Source organism: Pezoporus occidentalis, unplaced genomic scaffold, assembly GCF_034315485.1.
Source record: "Pezoporus occidentalis ecotype Australia unplaced genomic scaffold, CSIRO_AGI_Poc_V1 ctg60, whole genome shotgun sequence".
NCBI lineage: Eukaryota > Metazoa > Chordata > Aves > Psittaciformes > Psittacidae > Pezoporus > Pezoporus occidentalis.
Genome location: NW_026915944.1, coordinates 3,656,233 through 3,675,244, shown reverse-complemented (window position 1 = coordinate 3,675,244; position 19,012 = coordinate 3,656,233). Strand labels below are relative to the sequence as shown.

At 53.6% G+C, this 19,012-nt stretch overlaps 1 protein-coding gene across 2 annotated transcripts; it reads right to left on the bottom strand.

Moving 5' to 3' along the window:
- Nucleotides 1-15,872, bottom strand: PGAP6 (post-GPI attachment to proteins 6). Of its 2 annotated transcripts, none has more exons than XM_062639460.1 (13): nucleotides 15,731-15,872; nucleotides 11,223-11,400; nucleotides 9,402-9,609; nucleotides 9,182-9,315; nucleotides 8,541-8,806; nucleotides 7,327-7,655; nucleotides 6,495-6,588; nucleotides 5,828-5,951; nucleotides 4,990-5,126; nucleotides 2,827-3,005; nucleotides 2,231-2,377; nucleotides 1,730-1,846; nucleotides 1-861 (listed from the first exon to the last, which is right to left on the bottom strand). In XM_062639460.1, the coding sequence occupies exons 1-13, from the start codon at nucleotides 15,828-15,830 to the stop codon at nucleotides 565-567; spliced, it is 2,310 nt and encodes a 769-aa protein (XP_062495444.1). In that variant the 5' UTR covers nucleotides 15,831-15,872; the 3' UTR covers nucleotides 1-564. The 2 variants fall into 2 exon arrangements, 1 of the variants encoding a protein (XP_062495444.1); XR_009968665.1 differs by having other exon boundaries at nucleotides 694-861; nucleotides 2,220-2,377.
- Nucleotides 15,873-19,012: the final 3,140 nt, after the last annotated feature.

Below are 19,012 nucleotides of genomic sequence, written 5' to 3'. Positions count from 1 at the left end.
TAAGAGCAGCACTGCCCGTTTCGTAGCAAGAGAGGCTCGAGACCCCCGTGGAGATGGCAGACAAGGGCCCCGTACACACCAGGATCAGCTTCCTCCCCAGCAGCACCAAGGGCATGCGGCAGTGTTTGTCCCCCAGGTCAGAAGAAACCCATCTTTCTTGGGTTCAAATGCTGACTGCAGGACAGCAGGGGAAACCCCTGCCTCACAGCCCTCTGCTAGGGAAGGGGGTGCAGCTCAGTGCGGGCTAAGCCCAAGCCTCATGGATACAGCAGGAGGGGCAGATGGGTTGGCGATTTCCCCCAGGGCCATGGGGAGGTGCAGGACAGGCTATTCCTTGATCTAGAACCACAAAGAGCCTGCCCCATCCCAGCAGAAAAGCAGAGGTGGCCTCAAGCTTGCCCTTACAAGACAAGCCCACCATCTCCATCTTTAAACCTGGTGTATGCTGCACCCTCCCAGCCACTGACCAAGCATGTAAGAGGATTGCTGACGTGCGAGAGAGGGGCAGCCCAGGCCAAGAGCAACCTCAGCAGCCTCCACCTCTGCCACCAGGAGCAGAACAGTTCATGTCACAGCGTACAGCTCCTCACGGTCGTTCTGGCAGATCTGATAGCGACAAGTGAGCTTCTGTGACCAGGCCCAGGGCTTTTTATGCTTGTCCCGAGGAGGAAGCAGGAAAGCAACGCTGCAAGCCACCAGGACGTGCCAGATGCTGTGGGTGTAGTAATAGTTCTCATTGGTTTCCATGAATGCATATACTGAGATGGCAATGAAAGCCAAGGTGATCCCTGGGAGGAGGTAGAAAACCCAGCGCTTCCACGAGGAGGGATAGCAGTGCCTGCGCTTCACACCGTGGTAAACCTGGAGGTGTCAGAGCACAGAAGGTTAAGCACCCAAGAAGTTTAGACAGGGGGAACAGGCAGTGCTGCCTGACCCAGGAGCATCTACCAACCTCACAGCAAGAAGCTGTGCCTGCTGCCCCCGAGAGATTCATTCTCCCCTCTTCTTGGGCCCATCTTTTGCATGCAAAAGCCCACACCCAGCTGTGGCACCAAAGCCCAGCACAGATGCTATAGCTCCTTCCCACTGCAAGGGCAACAGATGACCCTTCTGGGGCAACACTGCAGCCACGGGCATGCACTCAATTGGAGCTGCGGCAGCTGGACTGTGCCGAGACCCATAACCAGGGATCTCTCAGCTACAAGGGATGGACAGACACCTTGCCTTGCCCCCCCTCCATCTGAGTGCTTCACAGAATCATAGAATAGTTTGGGTTGGAAGGGACCTTGATAGGTCATGTAGTCCACCCACCTGCAATGAGCACGGACATCTTCAACTACATCAGGTTGCCCAGAACCACATCCAGCCTGGCCTTTAACGTCTCCAGAGATGGTGCATCCACCACCTCTCTGGGCAGCCTGTGCCAGGATTTTACCACCCTCACTGTAAAGAATTTCTTCCTCACATCCAGCCTAAAAGCCTCCCCACTTTTAGTTTAAAACCATCACCCCTCACCCTGTCGCAACTGGCCCCACTAAAAAGTCTTTCCCCATCTTTCTTACAGACCCCTTTTAAGAACTGAAAGGCCAAAATAAAATCACTCTGAGGAGACTTTTGGAGCAGATCAAGCCATGCCTATGGATGGGCTGTAGCCAGGGTCTGCTCTGCCACCATCATTCTCCAGAAGGGAGCAAAGGACAGCAAGTCCTGCCTCACTGCCCTTACTTACCCACGCTGCAACCATGATGACGAGGGCAAAGAGGCAGGGACCCATCATGTTCCACACCCCTCTGCGGTCCAGCTGCAGGGACATGGCAATTAACAGGGTCCCCAAGACGAAAAGGACCTGGGAATGAGACACCACCACTGTCACCAACAGCTCATCTGTTGCCAGAGCACAGCCAGCCGTGCCCAAGGCATGGAGGACCTCACCTCCTGGCCACCCAGCCCTACGTGCATGCAGGACTTGGGAGCAGCACCTTCAGAAGGAGAAACCAGAGGATCCATGAACCTTTCCCACAAATCCCAGTCCCTACAAGCACACAGGTTCACAATCCCAGGACAGAACAAGCCAGTGGTTTAAAACCAGGGTGGCACTGAGTGTCGGACAGGCTTTGTCACTGGGCTAGGCTGTGTAACTGAAACGCAGCTATGAGAGGGCTCAGTGCGGCCGCCCGTGGCTCGGCTGGCTCAGGTCTGGCCCTGCCGTGCAGGGTTACCTGACACTCACGTATTTCAGGATCTTCTTCACGCGGGACATGCACAGGATCGTCACCCAGATGGACACCACAGAGCCCAAGAAGTCACAGTACTGCAGTGTGTCGTAGTCCATGATGCACAGCACCGCGATGCCTGGCTGGTCGCACGCATGGTAGAACTAGAGCCGGGGACAAAAGCAAAGGCTAGCGTGAATCCAGAAGCACCACACGGCTTTCTAGGAAGGAGAGGCAGAAGGCTCAGCCCCTGGCAGCAGGATCCCTCCTGGAAGTGCCTCCCCAAAGCTCCACCATGGTTTTACAGAAAGCAGATGAGAGCAGCCATCAACTTGCTCTCTAGGAGAGCTCCTAGGACAGCACCTTTCAAGAGTGCAATGCTCCTCACGCAGCCAAGACGAAGACACCCATCTCTGCTCCCTGGGCTCCCACCCCCAAACATAAGAGCCCAGTGAAAGTAACACTTCTGCCCAGCTCTGAAGGAGCAGGATGTGCCCATGGAGGTGCTTGTCCAACAGTCCTAGAAGCTCCTCTACCAAGGACTGCAGACTGATGCAGCATTCCTGATGCTCAGCGGGAGGTGAGAGGGGACCCGACAAAAGGCAGTCCCTACCGTGGAGAAGAACATGGTGTAGGTGTAGACGGAGGCCTCCACCAGGTAGTAGCGATAAACAGCAACCGCTATGGCCGGCAGGAACATGAGGTTGCTTAGGGTGAGCAGGAGGGTGGCCAGGTTCTGCACACTGATAGACTGGGCCTTGGCATCGTCCGTGCAGCTCCACCCTCCCCAACCTGCAGAGCAGAGAGGCTTGTGTGGATCTCGCTGCACTACCCTGTCCTCCTGCAGCACCCAGCAAGAGCCTGGGATGCCTCAGAAGCAGGATTCACAGCCCTGAGCCTCCTCTCACTTGGTCCATCAGCCACTCCCACTCCTGGTCTCAGGATGGTCTCTACTCATTGCATGCTCTGCTGTGAAAAGTCTTGGGGAACCCCAGCAGTGCCCTGCATCTGCTCTGGGGGCATCCCACAGGTTGTTCCCATGTAGCAGAGGCCACCCTACCTACAGCGTGGGTCTGTCCAGAATGGTACTTTTCACCCCTCCAATAACTCAACACACGTGCTACTTGATGGTGGTACATCAGGCTTTTGAGCCTCAGATGCTTCACATGATGGTGTAGGCTGGGTGAAAGATCCCTACACATCCCTGGAACCAGGGTGGAGAATGAACCACAGCACTGAGGAAGACATTACTGGGCTCCTCCTACCACTTGGCACATCGGGGCAGACTGCAAAGCCAGGTGAGATTGCTCTAGCTTTGCAGCTCTGGCCTTGCCCAACAGATTTGAAGATCCTCAAGGATGTGGCCATGGACACTGTGCAATGATGAACAATTCCGACAGGGGAAAAAGCTGTCTTCTTCAATTTAGCTGGAAGTTTCCTTGCTGCAGCCCAGGTCTGTGGCCTCTTGCCCCTTCCCTCTGCTCCCCAAGAAGAGCCCAGCTCAGGGTCCTTGTAGCCCCATGCACAGCCCAAGGTGTGATTGTAACTCCTCTTCTCTAGTGTGATCAAACCCAGTGCCTCAGTCCGCAGTGGCACCCAAGTCTGCACAGGACAGTGGGAGTGAGCATTTCCTAGAGGACAGTGTGATGACACAGGGCACAGTTCTCAGCCTGCTGACGAAGGACTGAGCTGAGACAGTCTCCTGTGAACACACACCTGCCTTTTTTTTTCTTTGAGTTTATTTTTGCTCACACCCTGCTTTGGGGGAAGAAGGTCAGTCACAGGGCAGCCTGGGTATGTGCAGCCACCCCATGGTCCAGAGGCAGAGTTAAAAGTAGCTACAGTGCCACTAGAAACCAAGCCAGCAGCTCTGCTCCTTGTGCAGGCTCCCTGCCAGGCAGAGCCTGGGGAAACTGCTCTCTCCAGTTTATTTCTGGGTCACGAATATGCAGATGGGGCATTTTGCTCCAAGTGATTCAACAGAAAGCTGTCCTCAGCCTGATTCTCCGGTTCCCTTGGGGTGCTCTGCGTTTCCCAGAACCTGGCACCCCTCAGGGAAATGAGGATGCTGCTCTCCATCTCGCTCCACACCCATCATCAGCACTGCAGCAGACAGCAGGGATGTCTTGGCTCAGACCCAAAGCAGCACTGAACCACAGTTTACCCTGTCCTTCTGCTGGGAACAGGTACACGTACCACCCAGGCACAGCAGAGCTATCATCTTCCCTACGCCACTGACTACAGCCCAGCCTTCTCATCCTGTTAAGATAATTATCAGCTGACACAGATGTTCCTCCCCCAGGGGCACCTCCAAGCCCAAGGGCTGGCCTGCGTGCTGGCTCTTGGCAGGAGACAGCACCATGGCAAAGCACAGGCAGGGATGCAGCCTGACCTCGTAGCACCCATACCAGGACCCCACATAACAAACCTCCCTGGAAGGCACAGGCTCCGGTGCAGGCACTTCCAGCAGCCCTGCCAGCAGCCCTGCCAGCACCCTGATCAATCTGGGGGTGCTCAGGAGCACCTCTCCAAGCCCTGAGCTGTCCTCAGCCCAATTCCCCATTTTCCTTGAGGTACTCGCTGCTCCCTAGAACACAGCATTCCAAGTCAGGATGCTCTCCAAGAGGTGCTAAGGGCTCTTTGGGCAGGCACTGTGACACCAGGCTGCTCCTGGCAGCTGCGGCAGACCCCAGGCTGCCCTACCCAAACACCACCACCATCAACATGTGTCCTCCCCTTGGGGAGGATGGCAAAACTTCCTAGAACATGCACTCACCAGCCTTGCAGCTGCAGCCAGCATAGAGGTAGCCATGTCTTCTCAGGAGGCTGCACTGTCCGTACGGCCCACAGTCGTTGAAGCAGGGGGTGAGGTATGCAAAGACGGTCACTTTGGCTTCTGCAGCATTACAATGACTGCAAGGAGAGCAGGTCACGTTGGTACACTGGTCCTCTGGGGCAGCCTTGTGCCCAGGAAGCACCCTGCTCTGGCTCAGGCCATGCCTGTGTACGCAAGCTCCCTGATATTCTGGGATCTATTCATCCCTCCCCAGAGTTTGAAGCAGAGTTGATTCCCTCTCCACTTGAACTGCCAAACTGATGTGCAGCCATCAGCTCTCCTGACACCCATAGCAGACTCCAGTGCCCATAACTGACTGCAGTATCACTAGCACTGTTTTACAGTGCACCCTTGGCCCCTTACACAAGGACCGAGCTTCTGCTTTCTAGTCAAACTGCAGGAGTATGGGCACAGCTGCCTACATCTAAGGGACACCTCAAAGGAGTAACAGCAGTATTTTCATTTGCCAATTTATCACCTCAAAATCCACCTGGGCAAGAGGAAGCTCATCCAGCCAGGCTCTGCCATCTGCAGCCTGCATGAGATGTGCCAGCTGAGCACTAGAGAAACTGTTTGGGTGCTCACAAGCGAGCAAGCTGACATGGTCACCCATCCCCTGCTCCCTCTGCAGCCGCAGTTCACCTGCTACCAGCTGAGCTGAGCCCATGGCATGGTGGCGAGGACAGGGGTTTGGTTTTGCTTACGCCAGTCAATGGCAGTGGGATGTGGAGACAGAGCGCTCTGAACCAGCGCCGAGGTGGGATGGCACAGCACTCACCCCTGGCCCTTCAGGCAGGTGAGCTGCAGGGAGAGGAACCAGTCATCCGTCTGTGGGTACAGGACAATCAGCGTCGCTTCCGCAGAGGATGTGCTCACACTCAGAGGGTAGCCCTGGAAAAAAGCTTAAGGAAAAGAGGGTGCTGTGATGTGCCAAGACTAGGGGAGAAGGGCCCACAGCAATCCTATGCCGAGATGGACTGCGCAGGAATCAGAGGCTCCTGTGGCTCCTGCTCCCATCCTCAGGAAGTACCTGGGGAATGGAGAGGACCCTTGCCCCTGAGACCCTTGTTTATTCTTTCGTCTCAGCTCTCAGCCCTGCACAGACAGCTCAAGGTACTTGGAGCACCCTGTTTGCTTGGCTAGTCCTCCAGTGCAGAGCTTAGCTTCTCTACACACCAGCAATACCTTGACCATCCCCAAACCTCTTGCCAACAAGGCTGGAAGAGCCCCAGACAGTAATGAGACCTTCCTTTGTTGGAGACTAACTCTGGGTGCCACACTAGCACCTTAGGCACATGCCAGCACAAAGACTTCACAAGGGCTCGTGCCAAAATCAGCTTCCTTGGGACACTGTGAAGTCCAGAGCCAGTTGACAGCTCACAAGCCTAAAAGCAAAGCCCCGAGATGGTGTCGCTGAGCTGGCATCAGGTGCCAGCATCTCCTACCTGTGCTGCAGTTGTGTGTGGCATTGAAGGACAGCACCGGTGAAGCAGCACTCACACATGCTACCACGGAGGCATTGGCCAAGTTCACGGATGTCTGTGCAAACAGAGCAGTGTCCCAGGTCAGAGCGCCCGATGCCACCCCCTGGCACAACTCCTCTCCCATGCTGCCCCCAGGAGCAGCAGGGGACAATGACCCTGCAGATCAAGGTCACCCAGCAACTCAGCAGCTTTTCCTGGGCAAACCCATGCTCAGCTCACCCTGCGCTGCCACCGTGTCACAAGCTGGCTGAAAGGCAAGAGGGGCTCGTGGGGGGCCTCATGGGGAAACTGCCCCAGAGCTGGGGCACTCACACATCACTTCAGCAGGAGCACAGGGGCAGGAGCCAGAGGCAGCAGGACACCAGGGCTGAGCCCTGCTGCAGCCCTCAGGAACTTACACAGAATTTCAGGGGGCTGATTTTGGGATGTCACTGAAGGGGACTGGGAATCAGTGACTTGGGCAGGAACATCCCTGGGTTTCCCTGCTCAGTTTCCTATCCTGGTGGCAGGGTGCCAGGCTCCTGTGCAGAAGATGGCACTGCAGCTGCTTTCCATTTCATCTCCTCTGCGTCACTGCCACCACATGCCAGCAAGCTGTGGCACCTGAACTGGAGCTGGCAGGTGGGACATGCTGGAAGTAGCTAAAAGAAGCTCAGAGTGTTTTGTGACAACAAAAGGGAAGATAAATAGTCCCACCGGTACCTACAACCCCTGGAGTTTGCTGACAAACCCACCCAGGAGCAGGCACAGAGCCCTGCAAAGGGGAGACAATCCCATCCGAGAGCCTCCACACCTTGTTAAGCAAGAGACTGATCACGAGGGAACCCCCGCTGTCCATGCCAGTGTTCAGGCTGAGGAGGAGCAGGGTCGGGGAGAGGTTGTTCACAGGCACACTGGGACCATTCAAGAGCCTGTAGCGCACAGACACCACATCCAGATCCTCACGAACGACGGGCTGGTTCTGCAGGCAGAAGCTCCTCTGGCCAGAGACGTTGTGTGAAGCCTCTGTGGCAGACAGAGCGGAGCTCCCTGCTGCTCCTGTGCTACCTGGTCTGGGACCAGTTTGGCTCTGGTTTAGGCTGCTGAAGTTAAGAAATGAACTGGTACTTCCTGGTCTGCAAGCTGTAAAGCAAAAAGGGAAAGGAATCAGCACAGGCAGGACTAGCACCTCATCCAGGCAGGGCCCCAGCAGCTCCAGACCGTCAAGTGACAGCACAAACTGGAGGTATTTCAGCTGGTTCATGCATTCGCTACAGCCCCTGAAAGGCACCATCTTTGCAGAGGGAACTCTAGCATCAGCATCCACAAGTTGGAACATGATGGACGCTTGTCCATCGCTCCCAGAGACTCTAGTGCTCCCCTCTAACACCTCGACTGTGAGTGCAAGGCCCTCCAGCACATGGGTTCAGGCTCCGCTTTGAAGAGGGGATGGCAGAACCCCCAGCAGAAAATGTGCCTCGTTGGTGAGCTTCCAAGAGTCAAACAGGGATTATGGTCATGTAATAGGAGGATGCAAAGGTGCCTGTCACAGCCACAAGGACCTTGTAACCTTCTGAGTCACAGGGTGTCACCCAAAATGGTGACATCCCCTCGCTACCCAAGACATTACCCCAAAGAAACCTCTGTGAAATGGTTTCTTGTCTCTAGCCTGCTTATTCCCAATCGACAGTCAACATAACATCACAGTGCAGTAACCCCAAATTACTTTCCCCGCAAGATTTCAAGTAAGTCAGGCACTACTTCACAAACAGGCTTTGGAAAATATCATTGTTTCAGAGACCCCAAACTTTTCAGGCGTTTCCAAAACAGGCATCTCCAGGGAGTTCCCTCTTGGGTGAACACTGAAGCCTTCACTTTTGACCTCAAAGCAACAACTATGTTCCAGCCCCCAAGGTTATGCCAGCATGCTAGGGAAGACAGCCACCTACCCCAAGGCTCAAGAGAGACACAGTAGACACAAAGTTCTCTCTGGTCCTTCCCACAGGGCTAGAGAAAGTGGAAGCCCACCTGTGAAAGAAGCGAGCATCTCCACAGACACACTGGCATTGGCAGGGCCAAGACTCTCCACCATGATCTGCAGCCACTTCTCCCAGGGGGGTGACTCCAGGGCCAGGCTGCAGTTTACGCTCCCAGTGCAGGTGATGATCTTCTGGAAGGACTGGGGCAGTGTGATGGAGCCCAGCACTACCCGCACGGCACACGCTTTCCGCTCGCTTGTCACACAGCTTCGCAGCTCAAACCGCATCCCCGCAGCATGCTTGGGAACAAAGACCCTGCAGGAGGAAGGGAGACCAGCAGTTGGCAGAGCTTTGTGCTCTCCACATAAGCCAGCTGTGACCCACCACAGTGCTGGGGGTTTGTGGCAAGAGCTGGCTGGTTCTGCTTGGTGTTGTGAACATCCTTCCCAAGGGAAACATCTCCAAGAACTACAATTCCCACAGCTGGACCTCTAGGACCACCCGGGAAGAGCCGGAGAGGTGCGTGCTCCCTGTGCAAACCCTACCACTGCTGCAGGGAGCTTGGCAAACAGGCACGGAGAGCCCAGCTCCAGCCTCACACGGGAACAACAGTGGCTTCCCTAAGCAGCACCCATGGGAAATCCCGCCCCACCATGGCCATAAGTCCTTCCACCCGCTGCTCTCACTCACTTGACATGCAGTGGCTTAGCAGGCGAGACAACTGTTTGTGGCATGGCAACACCAGGCTCCAGAGCAGGCATATCAGTGAGTCTGAGCACAAACATATCTGCCTGGAACATATAGGGGCATGGAGTGGAGAAACCCTGCAGGAGGGGAGAGGAGATGGGTCAGCTGTGGCAAGACACACTGAGCAGAGCACGATGGCTGAGAGCTTCACCAGGACCCTCACCTTCACTTCAATCCTGCCAGCAGCCTCAGGGAGGTGGGCAGCGATGAACCAGTCTCCAGCAGCAGGGCTGGTGATGTTCACAAATGTGGTGTTCTGCACAGCACTGCTCAGAGTGATGCTGATGTTATAGGAAGGACGGACAGTGGCATTAGCAGGAAAACGAGTGCCCAGTGGGTTAATTACAGGAGGGGCCCCATAACGAAAGTGCCTGTGAGAGAAACCAGAATGCAAATAAATCAAGGGGTGTAAAGACACTGGCAAAACAAACTGGGATACAAGCTCATCAGGGGACACCCAGGTTGGCCTGGGATCTGAGAGGGAGCAGGGTGGAAAACCCCACATTTTCAAGTGGGCCACAAGAGCCATCGTTTTCATCTGATGAGGACTGGCTGCTATTAGCTTATCTGGGATTTATTTAGAGATTGGTTTAACTTGGCTGCCTATTAAGATAAGGATTTACATAATTCCATGAAGCCTGAAAGCAAATTTTCACACTTACTAAGGTTAAGCCCCAGGCGCAAAACTACTCCTTTTTTATAACCATTAGCAAATTCCCCATATAGGCTGAATCGTCAACAGAGAGCTTTTATTTTCTAGCCAAGATTTACATCTTCCCTATTTCTTCTCTTAAGAAGGGCAGGCAGACAGACTAAGAAGATGCTTACCAAGGAAGGTCCATGTGACCGACTTCAGTACAACAGCACTTTGGCTTCCCAGATAAGCAGCCCAGCGTTTGAAGCAGCAGAAAAGCAGGCAGCAAAGTAACACGCAAGATATTTATTTGGGCAGCCAATCTGGTGTTCAATTTGCTTGCTTTTGGACTGCAGTGCAACCGCACGTAACAGGTCCAGCAGGCAAACATGACAGTGGATATGGTGTTAACCCGTTTGAGCTTAGCTGGGCTGGTCTTCATTTCTTAGGGTATTGTTTAGCTGTTGTCTTGTCCCTCACATCCCCAAGCTATTGGAAACCTTTCTGGAAAGCAGAAAAGAAGATCAGCTGTGCCAGGATGCTCCGGAGCAGCTGAGAGCATTGATCTGTGTCCAGGACAGACCAGGGAAGTGCGAGTCAAGCTGCTGCAGTCACTCCTGAGACCTCTGTGGAGTAGGTGCCAGAGACCCATGTGTCTCCATGGGCACAATTTGCCCAGGAAGCTTGGTATCCTCCCAAGCTACAGCTCAAAGTCCTGAAATCCTCCAACTCAAGTACTGCTTTAGGCAGCATTTCTTTGGCTGGCATTAGGTTTGCAATCTTCTCATGCTCTTGTGTCTGCAAGACTGGGCATTCCTCTCCTATCTCTGCTTCACACACAGCTGCATGCCTCACAAAGTGTCCCCACTCTATTCAGTTCCTCTGTGCTGGGGAATTTGGCTGTCTCCAGTCGGTTGGGGTCCTCTCAAACCCCCTGTAGTCCTGCTACATCCTTTGGTACCATGTGCAGGATCCTGCCAGGCACAGAAAGGTCCAGGAACACTTTTGCTTATGAGCAGCAACACCAGCCTCACTGTGGAGCTATCTCCAGTGCTTCTAAGGCGTCTCTTAGACACCGCATCTGACAGACAGCCACAGATGCACTGATAACAGGAACACAAAATGCTCCAACAGGTTTAAACACAGGTTTAAACAAAATGTTCCTACAGGTTTAAGCTCCTACAGGTTTAAACACAGATTTAGTGCTGCTACATGAAGAAACTATGGCTTTTTCAACTAGAGAACACATGTCCAACATCCTACAATCAACCAACCACAACCATGAACAACAAGGACAAGAGAAGGAAAGGAAGCCCACATGGGCAAGCACCGGCACAGGGACATACATACACTGTGATCTCCATGTCGGTGCACTCAGGTCCTTTTCCCCGGGATGCTTGCAGAAGCCAGCGAAGCAGCACAGTTTCTTCCGGCACATGGAAGTGGAAGAGCTTAGCGTTCCCATACCAACTGTAGAAGGACAGCTTCTGTGCACTCTGAGAGAAGTACTCAGAGACATACATGGAGTCTGAAAGGCAGAGAGCACAGCACTTGCTGGGGTGGCTGCTGGGGGCAGGCTGCAGGGCTGAACCACCCACAGGAGCACACAGGAGTCTAAAGGTTGCTGGAGAGGAGCCCTTTGTGTCCCTGGTTTCTCATCCCAGTCCCACTAAATACACTGTGATCCAGCCAGAACCATCCACACCCCTGCTACAAAACCATCACCTGGAGCCAGAGAGCCCTAAAAGTACCCTCTGCAAGATGCGCTCTGAAGATGGCAGATCACCAGAGACATTGAGAGGAGGAAAAGGTCGGAGTAAAAGTTGATGTCACAAGAAAGGACCATAGAGTAGGCAGCAGGGACAAACAGTGCAGAGCAGACGGGTGCAGGTAGTGCAGGGGTGCTCGAGGGCCCAGCAGCAGGTACACACAGTCAAGAGCTGTGCCCTCATCTCTCTGCTGAGCACATGATCTAACCTTATCTGTCTTACCCAGCTTAAGACACACGTACAGCACAACCCACTGCCTCCCTGTGACACACAATGTGATGAAAATTCATGTGCTGCAAACCTAATTCCACTTTCAGATGTACCTGCTGAAGTCTAAAGATTCTCCTACCTGGAAAAAAGGCTGCTGTGATAGCTAGAACAGCCCCAGGGTAGGCTGAAAGATCATGCAAAACTACAGCTATTCAGTCAAAGTGCCATCAGGACTAACTAGATCCACCATCCACCCCTCTGCCCAGCTATGCTTATGGATTACCCCCAGCCCGCTGATAATTCCACCTGCAAATTGTACATCAGTGCTACTGTATGCAAGGAACCAGCCACACTGCAGCGCCGGGATGGAAAAAAAACATCACACCGGGGCTGACAAGAGGACGAAACCGCACAGGTTGCCCACCCAAAAACAAGGCTCATAACACTCAGCAAAAGGGTAGAAGAAAACATCTTCACATCTCTGCCAAGTCCTCCAGATGTTCCCTTTCTACTCCGGAATTCCCTGGAGTGGAAGAAATCATCTTTCAGCCAGAGATTCCTCATTTGTAACAGAGAATAAAGCAGCAAGCACCGTTTAACTTGCCTTCCTCCAGCACTGCACAGGGTCATGCTGGAAACACAGAGGACCCAACAGAGTTTAAGAAAGATGCCAAAGAAAGAGGAAACAATCCTCAAGCAGGACCAGAGCCTTGGGATGTACTTTATGCCAAGAGGAATCTAATCCTAGCAGGAACTATGATTCATGCCCCAAAGCAGGATGAATGCTGACCTTCACCCACAGCGCTGCAAAGAGACAGGAACAGTAATCATGGGTTTAATTCCCTGGCAAATTACCAAGCCAAAGCCTCCGGGCACCCTGTAAACCTGACAAGGAAAGGAGGAAACAGGGGAGCAAGAAATACCAGCCATGCAAGCCAACCGGAGGAAGAGTGTGGCCACGCACCCACAGGGTCCAGCCAAGGGAGCAGCTCCTGCAGCACCTCAATGCACAGGGCCAGGCGAGGGCACCCAGGGGAAGGGTGAGCCTTGGGCAGGACAGCGAGAAGCTGTCAGCCTGTGTGCAGAGCTTTCCCCCATGCCAGGGCTGTGCTGCTCTCTACGCCAGCCAGGAGCAGAGACCACAAAAGGGGCTTTTGAAGCAAATGCTCCCTGGCTGCAAGGCAGCACAGTGCGTGGGCTACTACGGACAAGAGCTGGCTGTGATCCCCTGCGCTGATCGTAGTGAGCCCAGTTACATTTGCTGCAGAGGAGTTACAGAAGGGAGCAATGTTTAATCAGTGGTGTCTGTACCCCAGCTGCAGTCTGCATGCAGAAGGCATGTTTGTTTCTGGAGGTCCATAGAGGTGTTTGGACACAGGATGTGGGTAGACAGGGACACAAAGCGTGATTAGAGCTGGGAGAGCCCAATGCAACATGTCCCATCAGACAGCCTGCACAGGGATAAGTCCTCCTGCCTTGATAAAAGCTGCTCCAGCCTGAGAGAGCTGGGCTTGTTCAGCCTGGAGAAGAGAAGGCTCTGGGGAGACCTTAGAGCAGCTTCCAGTGCCTAAAGGGGCTGACAAGAAAGCTGGAGAGGGGCTTTTTGCAAGAGTCTGTAGTGACAGGGCAAGGGGGAATGACTTTAAACTGAGAGGAGATTTAGATTAGATATTAGGAAAAAGCTCTTCCCTGTGAGGATGCTGAGGCGCTGGTACAGGTTGCCCAGGGAAGCTGTGGCTGCCCCAACCCTGGCAGTGTTCAAGGCCAGGTTGGATGGGGCTTGGAGCAACCTGCTCTAGTGCAAGGTGTCCCTACCTGTGGCAGTGGGTTGGAACTGGATGATATGTAAGGTCCTTTCCAACACAAACCATACTAGGATTCTATCATTCTAACCCCACCAGCCGTCGAGCTCTGCACAGCCAACAGCCATGGTCACCACCCACCCAGCACGTCCTCTTGAAGCTGAAGCGTGATTTGTGTGGTTCTTGGGGAGGAGAGGGCAGCCAGGCTGCAGAATTAAAACCCCATGCAATGAGCAGTGCTATTTATTAAGGACTGGTCAATTACATGGCACCAGCTCAAGCACAGTGCCAGGCTGAGGGCAGGCAGGCAGACCTGCCCTGCTCACACGCTGCTGGTGACCAGGTCGGCAGCAGCTGAGGCTGTACCAACAACACACCTGCGTGGACAAAGCCTGTCCAGAAGCAGCTTCTCATGGTGAGAACTGGCCCCTGCTCACAGGCTTCGCTGTGCTGGGCACCCCAGAGCTGCACCTGGGCTGACAAGGAAGCACCACAAGCAGATAAACTGAGTATCAGCAGAGGAAAGACAGAAAGACAGGTCACCCGCAAGTAAGGCGTTTACTTTGGCAGCCCATCTGCATCGAGAGCACACGCTCTTGTATTTGCTCGCTCTGTATGTGTCTGTCCCCATCTATTCAGTATGCTCTGCACCAGCACAGCAACACCTGGAAAGTCCCACTCGACTGTTCCATGATGTTCACAAGCCTTTAAACTGAGCAAGGGGATTGTCAAATGTCAAATGGATGTTGTTTCCATCCTCTGCCATCCAGATTCCACATAAGCACTTTTCAAACCTATTATGCAAAAAGCATTTAAAAAAGTGTTTTTAAGACAAAAAACAAAGTGCAGCAGAATCACAGATGCAGAGAGATGCGTTATTTGACTCTCAGAGTAAAGAGCCACCTGCAAGAGCATGGGTTTGTTTGTCCAAACTACCATGAGATCATGGTAGTTTTAGGAAGTGATACCTTGGTTTCAGGGCTTCCCATCAAAAGGATGAAACCCTCATCTCAAAGCAGACACTGTCTAGAGCTACAGAGATGATGATCAGTCTGACTCAAGTAAAGACTTGGCTACGTGGCAGGATGTTTGCCCATTTATAATGTAACAGACACCCTGTTCCTATAGCCCAGGTCAAAAATCCATCCATAAATGTTCCAGGAAGAGGACCCCTCGCTCCTCTGGGGCGGAACTGATCTCGACCAGTGCCCAGACCTGACTCTGTGGGGACACTTCCCCAGCCAGTGGACAGCACCAAGATAAACCAACCACCACACCTCAAGGGCAGGGGCAGTTCCTCAGGGCTGGGAACCCAGTTAGCAGGATGCCAGAGAAGGGTGGACCTGGGGCAAAAGGCTATCTCATCCATCAGCTCCCCGGAGCAGCTCCAGGCTTTGCAGACTATGAGGAAGTCATTATGCTCCATCAACAGTGGATAGGCACCGCTGGCACAAGCCTATCTCTATGATGGGGTGAAGCAGGCAAACAACCTCACGTTCCCAAACCTGTCCACCACTGCAGCCACGGGCTGACCCTCTGCATGGGGAGGCTCAGCTCCCGTGCACCCCAGATCCCCATCACCGCCACAGAGAGCAACCCACATTTCTGCAAGCCCTCCGCTCCATCCCAGCCGCCTGGATGTGCTGGAAGTAAAGTAACCTCAGAACCAAGCAAAACCAAGCAGACCCATCACTGCCACCGCAAGTACAGCAGAAACCCCTCTGGGACCGTGCCTGACCTCTCGCTGCTCTGCAGCGCCGGACACAAGCGCTGCTCCACCAGAGACAGCTCCCAGAGCCCCCACCACCCAAATCACATCGAGAAATCACGAAGCTACCTCAAAGCCGCCCCTGTCAGGAGCAGCGGGGCTCAGACCGGCTCCCGGCGCTGCGCGGCAGGCAGGTCCCCTCTCACTTTAACGTGACCCGGTCGGTTTCCCACCGGCGCCTCTGCCGCCGGGACTCTCCCAGGCGGGCAGCGAGGCCGCCCAGCCCGGCTCCTCCGCCGGACGTGCCCCTGCGTCCCTGTGCCCGCGGAGCATCCCCGAGCCCCCTCCCGCTCCCCGGCCGGGACTCACCGGGCCCGGCGCGGCTGCCGCTGCCGGCGGGGAGCGCCAGGAGCTGCAGCAGGAGCAGCAGCAGCAGCCGCCGCAGCGGCGGGCCGCCCCCCCGCGCCATGGCCGCCCGGCGTTACCCCGACATCGCCGCCCGCCGCCCGCCCCGCAGCGACATCCCCGCGCTGCCACCGCCCGCTTCCGCCGGCCCGCCCCGCCCCGGCCCGCCCCCGGCGGAACCACCGCCCCCGGGAGCGCTGCGGCCTGGGGACACCCGCGGCCGGGGCAGCGTCGAGCTCCTGCGGCACCGGGACGTGCACGGAGCGGGGCGGGCGGGGGGGGGCGGCCCGGAGCAGCCTGCGGTGCTCGGGGCTGAGGGGATCTGGTCTCCCTGTCCTGGGGACCCCCGTGGTCCTGGGGAAGCGCTGGAGTCCTGTCGGGGCCCCAGGTAACCCCAGGGAGGGCAGGGACCCAGAGACTGAGATGGTCCCGTGGCACCACGATACTCCAGGACGTCCCTGAGAGCCCCGGGAGAGGGACTTCGAGAGGGGTCAAACCCCAGGAGCACCCTGGGGCTGTGGGAGAGCACCCTGGGAAGAGGTGCTGGAAGCAGGCTGCTGCCGTGAGAGGGGGCGGCCTCGCTGCTCAGTGCCATGAGGGGGAAATAAAACGGTAATCTGAGATCTGTTTAACCCGAAATCACAAGACATTAACTGGCTGAGGGGTAACCAAACAGCCCACCGCACCCCAGCTCAGAGCGGAAATTGCTGGGGAAGCTCAGCTCTTCAATCTGAAGTGTGGTGATTTTACACTTGTTCCTAGAAAATCCAGCTGCCTTCTCAGCTCTCGTGTATCTGCCGTGTTCGTAGGGCTCACGGGATCTGTGGCTTTCACAGGAATTTCAGCTCCTTCACTGATTTTCTGGTGGACGTTGGAAGAGTGAAGGATCTTCCTTCTTACACACCTTTTCCTTGGGATACCTTCTGATGTGTTTGTGTTCTCCAGGGCAATAATGCAGTCTAGACACAGTCTTGGAGTCCTTGCTCAGGCAAAAATCACACCATTTGCTTACAGTTCAGCTTGGCTGGGGACTTCAGCCCTTTTTCCAGTCAAACACAAACTCATGGGCTTTCTATTTCAGGAGCTCCAAATCTTTGTTTCTTGCTTTCAGAAAGCTGATACATTTGTGATAAGCTTATTATGTATGGGAATGAAATCCCCCATGAAAGAGTCAGTCATTCTCTAGGGGCTCTGACATCACCGAAAGCCCTGTCAGAGCAGCTTATGCAGTCAGTAGCTAGAAATGTCCTCATGTAATTTATTGGAAGACTTCCTTGAAGTCAGCCCAAAAGCTTGAGCACAGGAAGCATGGGATTGGAAGGGACTCATTTTCTAATTCCCAGCTTAGATTTACTCACTGCCTATTCGTTCCCATTTGTCCCTGTGTAATACTGTCCTTGGATGTTCAGAGCTCTCCTTCTGGAACGTGTCCTGCCTAACAACAGCACCAGCTTCCTCCCCACTTTTTCCTGCTGGGCATGAGGGTATCATCACCTTTCTGCTGTGTGGATCCTTGAGGCCTGCAGTCCTTGAGATCCTGTAATATCGTGATTGTTATCTTCCTCTGTTGCTCATGACTTATAGCAGGGCTCATGACTGAGCTCTGAAGTCTTGACCCAGCACATGATGGACTTATCTGTTCTTACTTTACTCACACATATTGCTAACATCAGTCAGAGCCTTCTTCAGAGGCTAGTCCTCCTCTCCATTTTTCATAATCTGCTTATTATTCCTCATATCCTTTTGATATCAGAAAATCACACTCCAGTTAGGTATTACACTCTTTCACTTTTGTTTTTTGAGCTTCTTCAGGATATGAAGTAATTGTACAGTTTTCCCTAAGGAATGGCAAGCGTCTTCCATGTTAGCTTTGAGTTCTCCCAGTTGATTTTGCTGCTGCTCAGAAATTGTTCTTCCTGAAACAATTCTTGAAAGAAGAACAAACCCTTCTGTTCTTATTCTATGGTAATTTACCCTTCAACTCCACTTAAAAGGTATCAACTTGTCATCAGTCAATCCTCATGAATTACTTTCCTGCAATGCTGTCTACTTACAGTCCTTTTCCTCTTAAAGGACAAAAACTGAGATTCAAAGATCTGACAAATCTGAGCACAAATCAAACTCACCTAGCTCAATGCAGAATCAGATCCACAATGTGTTACAATACCTGTTTTCTCACACCTCAAGTCCCTTAGACTTGTTCCTGTTCCCCAAGAAAAGCATTCCAATGTTGACTGCGACTGTTTGGGGTGGTGAGTGATGTAGGACATGTCACCTCCAGACTGACAGCTGCTCCACACATGAGCACACTAAAATGTTGTCACTGGAAAGGATTGGGTTGCTCTCACTCTTTCTCCTTTGGCCAAGCATCCTTACTTGGGTGAGTTTCAGTCAGGGAGGGTCTCCCTTTTGCTGCAGAGCTGAATTTGGAGCTGAAGATGCAGTTGGAGCCGAAGCTGTAGCTTCCTCCACTTCCATAGGTGGACACGTGCAGCCACCCATGGATCACTGTTGTGTGCAGCCAGGCAGAAGATCCAGCTGCAGTGACACCTGTCTCCTCTTGTGGTGGCAATCAAAATCACAAGGTTTAGAAACCCCCTGGTGAGCTTCTGCTGAAGTCTGAGGGAGCATGGCTATGCTGGGGCCAGGGCTTCTGCCTGGCTTTGCAACACATGTGACTCTGAACACAGTGCATGTGTCTGTGTAATGATTAGGGATCACCACATCTGCTTTTGCTCTTTGGTCCATGAATCCCAAAGCACGGAAGTGGAAGACTGTTCTAGAGAGTGTATTTCCTACAGTGATTCAGACAGGGCTGGGAGGAGATCTGGACTATATACTTGTTGCTGTTTAACCCCACCTGATAGCTAAGTACCATGCATCCAGGAGGATGAGGAGGAGAATTGGAAAAAAAAAAGTAAAACCTGTGGGTTAAGATAAGACCAGTTTAATAATGGAAATAAAATTAAATATACTACTACTAATAGTAATAATAGTAATGAAAAAGATAAAACAAGAAGAGAGGGAAGAATAAAACCCTGAAAATGCACAGTGTAATTGCTCAACACCTGCGGACCAATACCCAGCCTGTCACTGAGCAGTGATCAGCACCTTCCAGCCAGCTCCCCCCGGTTTTATCCCAGGCATGATGTGCCGTGGTATGGATTTGGCTAGTCTGTGTCCGCTGTCCTATCTCTGCTCCCTCCTGGCTTCTTGTGCCCCTCTTCACTGGCAGAGCATGAGAGA

Excerpts from the sequence above, each read along its gene's own strand:
- PGAP6 (XM_062639460.1), bottom strand. The coding sequence starts at position 15,830 with ATGGCGCGGGGGGGCGGCCCGCCGCTGCGGCGGCTGCTGCTGCTGCTC. Across the intron at positions 5,952-6,494 it reads CACACACAACTGCAGCACAG|CTTTTTTCCAGGGCTACCCT; the intron begins GTAGGAGATGCT and ends CTTTTCCTTAAG. Across the intron at positions 862-1,729 it reads TCATCATGGTTGCAGCGTGG|GTTTACCACGGTGTGAAGCG; the intron begins GTAAGTAAGGGC and ends TGACACCTCCAG.